This window comes from Salvia miltiorrhiza, chromosome 3, assembly GCF_028751815.1.
Source record: "Salvia miltiorrhiza cultivar Shanhuang (shh) chromosome 3, IMPLAD_Smil_shh, whole genome shotgun sequence".
NCBI lineage: Eukaryota > Viridiplantae > Streptophyta > Magnoliopsida > Lamiales > Lamiaceae > Salvia > Salvia miltiorrhiza.
The window spans coordinates 48,017,952-48,027,901 of NC_080389.1; the positions used below are offsets into that span (position 1 = coordinate 48,017,952).

General features: G+C 40.8%; 1 protein-coding gene across 1 annotated transcript; it reads left to right on the forward strand.

The window, feature by feature from the left end:
* Window positions 1–200: 200 nt before the first annotated feature.
* Window positions 201–8,586, forward strand: LOC131016240 (ribosome-recycling factor, chloroplastic). The gene is made up of 11 exons (XM_057944895.1): window positions 201–596; window positions 673–775; window positions 844–913; window positions 1,025–1,120; window positions 1,673–1,770; window positions 6,878–6,989; window positions 7,161–7,202; window positions 7,350–7,406; window positions 7,487–7,537; window positions 7,912–7,968; window positions 8,329–8,586. The coding sequence occupies exons 1-11, from the start codon at window positions 512–514 to the stop codon at window positions 8,344–8,346; spliced, it is 789 nt and encodes a 262-aa protein (XP_057800878.1). The 5' UTR covers window positions 201–511; the 3' UTR covers window positions 8,347–8,586.
* Window positions 8,587–9,950: the final 1,364 nt, after the last annotated feature.

Here is a 9,950-nt window from a genome sequence, read left to right on the forward strand (position 1 = left end):
GTGGGAGAGTGAAATAAGTATATTTTTTTAATTATAATATATAATGATAGTACTCGAGTGTGAAATTTATGGATTATTTCATTATTTGTTTGTTTCATAGTTTTGATAATTAATTTGGAATATCCGTGTGATGTCCATTTGAATCAATGACATGTTGGATCTTCTACTATATTTACGGATACATAACAAAATGTACTCGTACTAATTTTTGTTTATGTATGTTGACAACTTAAGAAATCAAAAGGATAGACACTCAAGTAAAATTTCATAAATTTATAATTGTTGTCGATGCATATTCATTAAATGGAAAATGTCGCACAATTTCACAATAGAAGTTAGTTTTTGCACATACAATATAAAAAAAAGAAAGAAAAAACAATTGGCGCATTTTGTGGATGAATGATATATCGGTCTTATCCACAATGCAGTGCAAGTGTGTAACTAACTTACAATAAAACAAGTAGGAAAGTTTGAGTGAAGCATTTCGACGAACAGTTGTGTGTTATCTCCCATGGCGACCAACTTCTCGCCTGTTTCTCACTTACGCTCCATCTTCTACGCCTCCATTGCTCCAAATACTCGCCCCTCATTCACAGGTCACTCCACTTTTTCACGCTTCTCTTTTACTTCTTCCTATTGTGTAACTCGTGGTTAAGGTTGAATCTAGTGCAGATTTAAGAAATGCGCGTTCATGGAGTGCGTCGGCGAATTACGTCAAGCTTCACGTGGCGGCGAGAGCCAAACCCGTATTTATCAAGCACGCAGTAAAGAAGAGGTAACTTGACTTCGTGAATATCTGATTATTTGTTAGTATTTTAATGGATGATTTTGCATTAATATTAGAATGGGAGTGTTGAGGTGTGCAACCCTCGAGGAAATAGAAGCGGAGAAGTCAATGATTGAGGAAGATGCTGTAAGAAATTAAGTTATTTTATCGAAGAATTCGTGACTTAAATGTTTTTCGTATCAATCCATTACTGCTCTCCAACGAGCTAAGAAGGCAATTACGTTATTCATTGATCAGAAAGAAAGGATGGAGAAGACTATTGAAAATGTTAAGTCCAGTTTCAATTCGATTAGGACGGGAAGGGCAAATCCAGCTATACTAGACAAAATTGAGGTACGGCGTTGGAATTCGGTGTGTTCTTGATTGATACAGAGCATTATATCTGCTAGCCATAGCTAGATATCAATGTTTAGGGTACATAATTTGTGCTTTCATGTCAATCTTTTATGCAATAGAAAATTTTATACTCGTTTGAAGATATAGCCGCTAGTTTTGTCCTAGTTAATGTATTTACCTGTCCAAGTTCAAGTGCAGATAATATAGTTCAGGATGAAATCTAGCACTGGGCATGAATGTATTAGTCATGCGTAAAGTCTATCTTCGATATTTTTAAATGTGATGATCTGAAGCTACGATTAATGAGCATCAGTTGATTCATGAAAACCAGCCACATGTACATGTAATAAGATAATAAGAACCTCATCAAAGTTTTGTCAATGGAGTGTTATGGGATGATGTTTGATTGGAATGGTAGAAATATCCTCAAAGGAGTTTTGACGCCCGTATGCTCTATATAGATGTATGGTGTTCTTGTTGACTTGCCTTGTCTTGGAAATGACTGCATATTGTTTTTTCATTGCTTTTCCCCTTGCACCTTCTTTTTAGGTGGAGTATTATGGAACACCAGTTGTTTTGAAGAGCATAGCTCAGATAAGTACTCCAGATGCAAGTTCCTTATTGGTGCAGCCCTACGACAAATCCAGGTATACACCTAATCCTTTACTTTCAGTTTAAAACAGAAAAAATGTAATCTGTCGTTTAGAATTAACATTCGAGGCAAACTGGCTTAGGGACTGGGGTGAAATGCTGAGCACAGCATCTTTGTCCTTCCCCCACAAATATGTAAATTATTTTGATGCAGGAAAAAGAATGGCTCCTTGTTAGGTAGGACCTCTGATGTGAACAAGATCCCAACGTGAGATCGCTAGATCTCTAGATCTGGAATCGAGAATTGAATTAAAGATAAATTGTGGAATATTGTCCCAAAACCCCTGAATCTAATCTACGAAATGATCTAGAGAACGGATCCCTAAACCCCAACGCACGATTGATACAGTAACTCGGAGACGATGAATGATATGATAAAATTAAAGACAGATAGAAGATGGAAATCCCAAAACCTCTGAATCTAACCCACGAAATGATTTAGACGAACGAATCCCTAAACCCCAATGTGCAGTTGACGCAGCAACTCGGAGACGCTGAATGACACACGGCGAGGGATGATGAACTCGTCGATTCGTCGATAGGATGGAAGTCCCAAAACCCCTGAATCTAAACCACGGAATGATCTAGGGGAACGAATCCCTAGACCCCAACGTGCATTTGACGCAGTAACTCGGAGACGCTGAATGACACACGGCGAGGGATGATGAATCCGCCGATAGGTTGAATTTGGCGGAGCAAAATTCAGGAAGACTCGAAGTCCCCAAGAGAGAATAATCTCACATATTTCATATATCATCAAAGTTCATTCTTTCGTTTCATACAGCCGCCATATATATAGGCAAAATAAAACCCTAATTTAAAGGACATAATCGTAAAAACAAGGAAACTAATAAACTTGCTCAACAAGCTAAAATAACCCTAGCGAGAAAACCAGCTCCGTACGCTCTGCTCTGCACGTCCGCTCCTCTGCTCTGGAAAATCGGGATTCCTCTGGCGGGAGGATTCCTCTGGCGGAAGGATTCCTCTGGCGGGAGGATTCCTCTGGCGCTTCGATTCCTCTGGCGCTTTGATTCCTCTGGCGTCCTTGGCTCTGGTCTGGTGCGGGATTCAACAGATTGCGCAAAAGACTGGTCCATCCTCGCATGGAGAGGCTTAAATGCATCCTCTACCATTCCCCGCACCTCTTCCCAAACTGAAATTCGGAAAAGGACCCAACAGATTATGATCAAGTTCAGTTGGCGCTTCGATTCCTCTGGCGCTTCGATTTCTCTGGCGTCCTTGGCTCTGATCCGGCGCGGGATTCAGCTCTGTTTTGGCGCGAGCTTGGCTCTGTTCGGGCTGTATCATTAGCTCTGTTCGGGCTGCATCATTAGAAGATGAATGACACACGAAATTAAAGACAGATAGAAGATGGAAATCCCAAAACCTCTGAATCTAACCCACGAAATGATTTAGGCGAACGAATCCCTAAACCCCAACGTGTAGTTGACGCAGCAACTCGGGGACGCTGAATGACACACGACGAGGGATGATGAACCCGCCGATACGCCGATAGGTTGGATTTGCTTGGGCAAAATCCAGGAAGAACTCGAAGTTCTCACGAGAGAATAATCTCACAAATTTTCATATATCATCAAAGTTCATTCTTTCGTTCCATACAGCCGCCATATATATAGGCAAAATAAAACCTAATTTAAAGAAGGACATAATCGTAAAAACAAGGAAACTAATAAACTTGCTCAACAAGCTAAAATAACCCTAGCGAGAAAACCAGCTCCGTACGCTCTGCTCTGCACGTCCGCTCCTCTGCTCTGGAAAATCGGGATTCCTCTGGCGGGAGGATTCCTCTGGCGCTTCGATTCCTCTGGCGCTTTGATTCCTCTGGCGTCCTTGGCTCTGGTCTGGCGCGGGATTCAGCAGATTGCGCAAAAGACTGGTCCATCCTCGCATGGAGAGGCTTAAATGCATCCTCTACCATTCCCCGCACCTCTTCCCAAACTGAAATTCGGAAAAGGACCCAACATATTATGATCAAGTTCAGTTGGCGCTTCAATTCCTCTGGCGCTTCGATTTCTCTGGCGTCCTTGGCTCTGATCCGGCGCGGGATTCAGCTCTGTTTTGGCGCGAGCTTGGCTCTGTTCGGGCTGTATCATTAGCTCTGTTCGGGCTGCATCATTAGAAGATGAATGACACACGAAATTAAAGACAGATAGAAAATGGAAATCCCAAAACCTCTGAATCTAACCCACGAAATGATTTAGGAGAACGAATCCCTAAACCCCAACGTGCAGTTGACGCAGCAACTCGGGGACGCTGAATGACACACGACGAGGGATGATGAACCCGCTGATACGCCGATAGGTTGGATTTGCTTGGGCAAAATCCAGGAAGAACTCGAAGTTCTCACGAGAGAATAATCTCACAAATTTTCATATATCATCAAAGTTCATTCTTTCGTTCCATACAGCCGCCATATATATAGGCAAAATAAAACCTAATTTAAAGAAGGACATAATCGTAAAAACAAGGAAACTAATAAACTTGCTCAACAAGCTAAAATAACCCTAGCGAGAAAACCAGCTCCGTACGCTCTGCTCTGCACGTCCGCTCCTCTGCTCTGGAAAATCGGGATTCCTCTGGCGGGAGGATTCCTCTGGCGCTTCGATTCCTCTGGCGCTTTGATTCCTCTGGCGTCCTTGGCTCTGGTCTGGCGCGGGATTCAGCTCTGTTTTGGCGCGAGCTTGGCTCTGTTCGGGCTGCATCATTAGCTCTGTTCGGGCTGCATCATTCCCCTCTTCTTGAAGAGGATTTGTCCTCAAATCCAAGTCGTGAATGCAAATACTGGATAAAAAACAAAAGTTTCGTTTGTTGTAATAAACGATTGATGGACCCTAGCTGTTCTCTCGTGTCCATCATGCATCATGCCGGGATCAAAAACCATATGCTTCGGCTCAAATGCTGAATTTTCGTGAACTTTGATCCTGCCGAAATTGTTGTTGAAAATACCGTCATGCCTCTTTTCTCTTCCGAACAGCCATGTAGATAGCATCGGTACTGTCTCATCAAAGATTTCCCTTTCATACTGATCAATGTGGAACGGACCCTTCACCAACTTCATCAGCTTGGTGTCGCCAATATTATTCTGCCATTGCAGCTGATGGTGCGTGAACAAGGTCAGCTCGAACGGATTTGCACCATCACAGTGCTGCTCCTGTTCAATACCCAGAGCTTGCGGCAAAGCCTTTGCTTCCAAAATAGATGAAGGAGATTTTGCAAGCCCTTCCTCATGTGAATCCTTATCTTTGATAGCCACCACCATTTCCACTGCAACCTTCATCTCCGTTGGATTGAGACATGCCTCATCGTTGATAGCAACAACCTCTCTATCGATCGCCACCACAACTGCCACTTCTTCGTCGGTCTCCTCCAATGTTAGCATATCGGGATTGGGCGCCTCATCTTGGCGAGCAACAACTTCGCTATCAATTTCCATCTCAACCTGCATCTCATTTGTCTCGACCGGCTGCTCCCTAGACTTAACCTCTTCCGCCTCCGTTTCGTCGATATCGCATCGCTGCTCTTTTGCAACACTCTGAACTTGTGTCAAAGCCTGTGCTGCCAAGGTAGATTGCTGACGCATACGATGTCCGAATCCCTGGTACATGAACCACGTTGTAACTCGATGGCAACCATCGGAAACTGCCGGATTACCATGATTTGCTGAATTCTCCCCCTCGGTCTGAGACTTAAAGAACTGCTTGTTGTCGTCATGTGGCGGCGCCTCACTTTTCCATTGATTCCCTTTGACAACGGAACCGCTAGAAAATGGTTGATACTGCTTCCAAGTGCCCCGATTCTCTGAGATCCAATCATCCTCATGATCCCTTGCTCTACCTCGCCAACTCGTGCCGCCATAACATTGTCGATTTACCCTCTCACGCCTAGGCTTAAATGCATCCTCTACCATTCCCCGCACCTCTTCCTTCATATACATCAAATCGGCGTCGGTAATACTCCAGGCAGAAGGAAATTCTTTGTTAGACATGGTCAAAAATAATTTCTCACAGGAAGGTATATGGACACACGAAAAACATAAGAACTGAAACCCTAGAAAACGTCTACCCGACTGAAATTAAGAACAGAACCCAACAGAACACCCTGGAAATGAACATAATCCAACAGAACCAAAAGATAAAACCCTAGAAATTTCGCCCTTTCGAAACCTGGAAAACTGATACCAACTGATGTGAACATGAGATCGCTAGATCTCTAGATATGGAATCGGGAATTGAAATAAAGATAAAGTACCTCGATGATACCAGATCTGAAATAAAAACGAGAATTAAAGACAGATAAAGGATGGAATGTCTCAAAACCTCTGAATCTAATCTACGAAATGATCTAGAGAACGGATCCCTAAACCCCAACGCACGATTGATACAGCAACTCGGGGACGCTGAATGACACACGACGAGGGATGATGAACCCGCCGATACGCCGATAGGTTGGATTTGCTTGGGCAAAATCCAGGAAGAACTCGAAGTTCTCACGAGAGAATAATCTCACAAATTTTCATATATCATCAAAGTTCATTCTTTCGTTCCATACAGCCGCCATATATATAGGCAAAATAAAACCCTAATTTAAAGGACATAATCGTAAAAACAAGGAAACTAATAAACTTGCTTAACAAGCTAAAATAACCCTAGCGAGAAAACCAGCTCCGTACGCTCTGCTCTGCACGTCCGCTCCTCTGCTCTGGAAAATCGGGATTCCTCTGGCGCTTCGATTCCTCTGGCGCTTCGATTCCTCTGGCGCTTTGATTCCTCTGGCGTCCTTGGCTCTGGTCTGGCGCGGGATTCAGCTCTGTTTTGGCGCGAGCTTGGCTCTGTTCGGGCTGCATCATTAGCTCTGTTCGGGCTGCATCAACCTCCATGAGATGGTGGTTGGTTGAGTTTTTGAATAGTTTTGCCATTGCTGGGAAAATTAGAATGAATTCGAGTTTAGTTTTACTGTTTCATTAAAATAATCTGATGTCAAGATATGAAGATTGTCTTTGCCATATTTGTTTGCTTCAACTGTCTGTCACATGCTACATCTTGTGCATGATCTAACTACATTTGGTTTGTCTTTTGTTTTCAGCTTGAAGTCTATTGAGAAAGCAATTGTCAATTCCGATCTTGGGATGACTCCAAATAATGATGGAGACGTTATTAGGTTGTCAATGCCACAACTCACATCAGACAGGAGAAAGGTATTGTAGTTGAGCGAATGGATTCCAGTGGGCTTATTGTCTGTTTTGTCAAGGTGGTTTCGGGAATTGGATGTGATTTGTCTTATAAAAGCCATCCTGTGAATGTAGAATTATCAACACGGCTCATTCGGGATTCTTTTCTCTTTTAATATCTTTTTGTTTTCTTTGCAGGAGTTGTCAAAGGTTGTGGCTAAGCAGGCTGAAGAAGGCAAGGTAAGCTATGGCAATATACACAAATAACTTAAGGGGGTGAACTCTAAGTTGCTCAAATGACAACTGTTTGCATTGCCTTTTTTTTAAAAAAAAATCTTCTTGTGCAATCCTAGTTCACAGTCACATTAAGTTCATCTTGTTTTGTAGGTTGCCATAAGGAATATTAGAAGAGACGCCATCAAATCTTATGAAAAGCTTGAGAAGGTCTCAAAAATCTACTTTCTCTCTCTCACACGCACCTCCCTCCCCATGTCATGATTCTGTAATCTGTAACATTCTTACAGGAGAAGAAGCTCTCAGAGGATAATGTGAAGGACCTATCTGCTGATTTGCAGGTACCTATTTAAGTTCCTTTTTAGTATGCTGAGAAAGGTATAAAGCTGCTAGAGACTCCTGTTTCATCATCTTCAGTCTGTTACGTTGTTACACAACCTCAATTCAGCATTGTCGTATTGATAAAGAAAGACAAAATCTTTAGTTATCTATCAATAAATTGTGCTAAAGAGAAGAGTTCTGGTATTTCCATTGCTGTCGGCCTTTTATTTACTTTAGAAATATTAAAATGTTCATTCTTATCTTTATATAAATATTTAACGCCACCGGCTTCCTGAATTTCTGCGCGTAATTACAATCACTTATTTGTTCCATCCCACCATAGTGTTAAGATCTTACGGCTCCAAAACTTCCTTGACAATTTCTCCATTTGCAGAAAGTGACAGATGAGTACATGAAGAAGATTGAGTCAATCTACAAACAGAAAGAGAAGGTATATCTCCTTGCATCATCTTTTCTTGATTGTAAGTATGAAAATACAGACTCCTGCAACTCTGCACTGGGAGGCAGGGAGCTGTCGCCCGTTGCTGCAGGGTAGAACGTTTAGTAATCTCTACTTTCTTCTTCCCATGGTAAAAGGAAATTGCATCCTTATAATAACACCTGTTCTCCCCTTGTAAGACGAGGTCCAGATTCTCTTGATAAACGGGTCTAACATAAGCTTTTATGTTATGAATTCGACTATTTCAACTTCTAGGTCATCACATCAGTAGTAAATTTGGTAGCACTTGATTTCTTATTTTCTTCTCCGTTTGGAGAGCGCTAAACATCCACTATTGTTCTCGTCTTTCAGGAGCTGCTGAAAGTATGAAGATCTCCCCGCGACGTGTAAATGAGATTCCCTGCTGTAACGAATTTTTGATAAGCTCCTTTCACTAGTTTCCTTTCCCTTGGTTTTGGTGGGTGGTATGTGGTACTCTAGAAAAATATGGTATATGCTGCTTCAAGACTTGTTCTTGTGAGGGCCTTTTGATAGAGTTTCTTGAATAGTTCCTTTTGTAACTGTACATTTTTTGGGTCAAGGATTAAATTCAGTTGTGACATTCAGCTATATTAATTTGTGGTGGGCTTACTAATCAAGTTTTTCAACTTAGTTGAATCTTGTGATTCCAGAAGCTGGCAGCGAGATGTTGATTACTTGCTTTCAACGATAATCACGGATTAGCCATACATGACTTGTAAGCCAACTTGTGAGTTTAGACACATCTTTTTTGGAACGTTTAAATTAAGTATTTGCATTTTTATTTGTAGCAAATTTGACATCTTTTAATTTCCCGACGATTTTGAAAACGATTATCTGTTTTACGCGTGACTTGTAAACGTCACAAAAATTTGTCCACATCAAACAGAAATTTTGTCATGTTGGCGTAACAAATTTGCTACAAATAAAAAGGTAGGGTTTTAATTGTCATATTTAAAATACAAATTGGCTAAGAGCATCTCCGGCCATAGTTGGAGGTGCCGACCCGAGTCGACACGTTGCGATACCTCATTGCTCGAGGGCGGCACGACTGTTCGTGCCTCGGCATGAAGGCTTTTGTTGAAGGCGCGTGCTCTGCACACATGAATTTAATAATAATAATAATAATAATAATAATAATAATAATAATAATAATAATAATAATAATAATAAGTGAAAATCATGAACTTTGGTCGGATTTCTAAACTTTCCATGAACTTTTTTTTTTTTTATCAAAAATTCCCTGAACTTAATCGTCTGAACAATTTTTTCATGATTTTCAAAAATCCCCAAATTGAATGCTGACATGGCATTTTTTGTCCTCATGTTACACGAAAAATAGGGGGTTTCACTGGAGCGCGCCCATATATATATATATATATATATATATATATATATATATATATATATATATATATATATATCTTATCCATCATTTTCTTTATTTGAGACCGTGACCCCAAAAAATTTTATATCTTCAAAATCGAGCCTAAAAAATATTTGAAGGCTTTGGAACTTATGCAAAATAGTCAAAGATAATCTGTGTGTGTGTGTGTGTGTGAATTCAAGAACTTTGAAACCTTTTTGAAGACGATTTTGTGTTAGAAAAAGTGAGTTCATAGAAAACAAAAATCGAAGCATGAAAATTCTTAGAAGCAGAAGAATCTGGTACAACGACATCAGATACCTTAAAATCGTTTGTCGAATGAGGAATATTTAGAACTGCCCCCTCCAATGGAACCCCCATTAAAATTGTAATTTAATTGTTTTTTATATGCTCAGTGCAGTATTCATTGTTATAAAATATTATTCAGATGATGAATTATGTGAATTGGAGTTTATTTATGCCAATATCTATTTTTTAGCACGACAGTTCTTATGAGTACGGTAGCACCGTGTCCTTGAAACAAAAGGCACAATATATAGGATATTTGGGGAAAGTCCAATTTAGGGTT

Coding starts and splice junctions, on each gene's coding strand:
- LOC131016240 (XM_057944895.1), top strand. CDS start 512: ATGGCGACCAACTTCTCGCCTGTTTCTCACTTACGCTCCATCTTCTAC. Junction 6,990..7,160: donor TCACATCAGACAGGAGAAAG/GTATTGTAGTTG, acceptor TTTTCTTTGCAG/GAGTTGTCAAAGGTTGTGGC. Junction 7,407..7,486: donor CTTATGAAAAGCTTGAGAAG/GTCTCAAAAATC, acceptor ACATTCTTACAG/GAGAAGAAGCTCTCAGAGGA.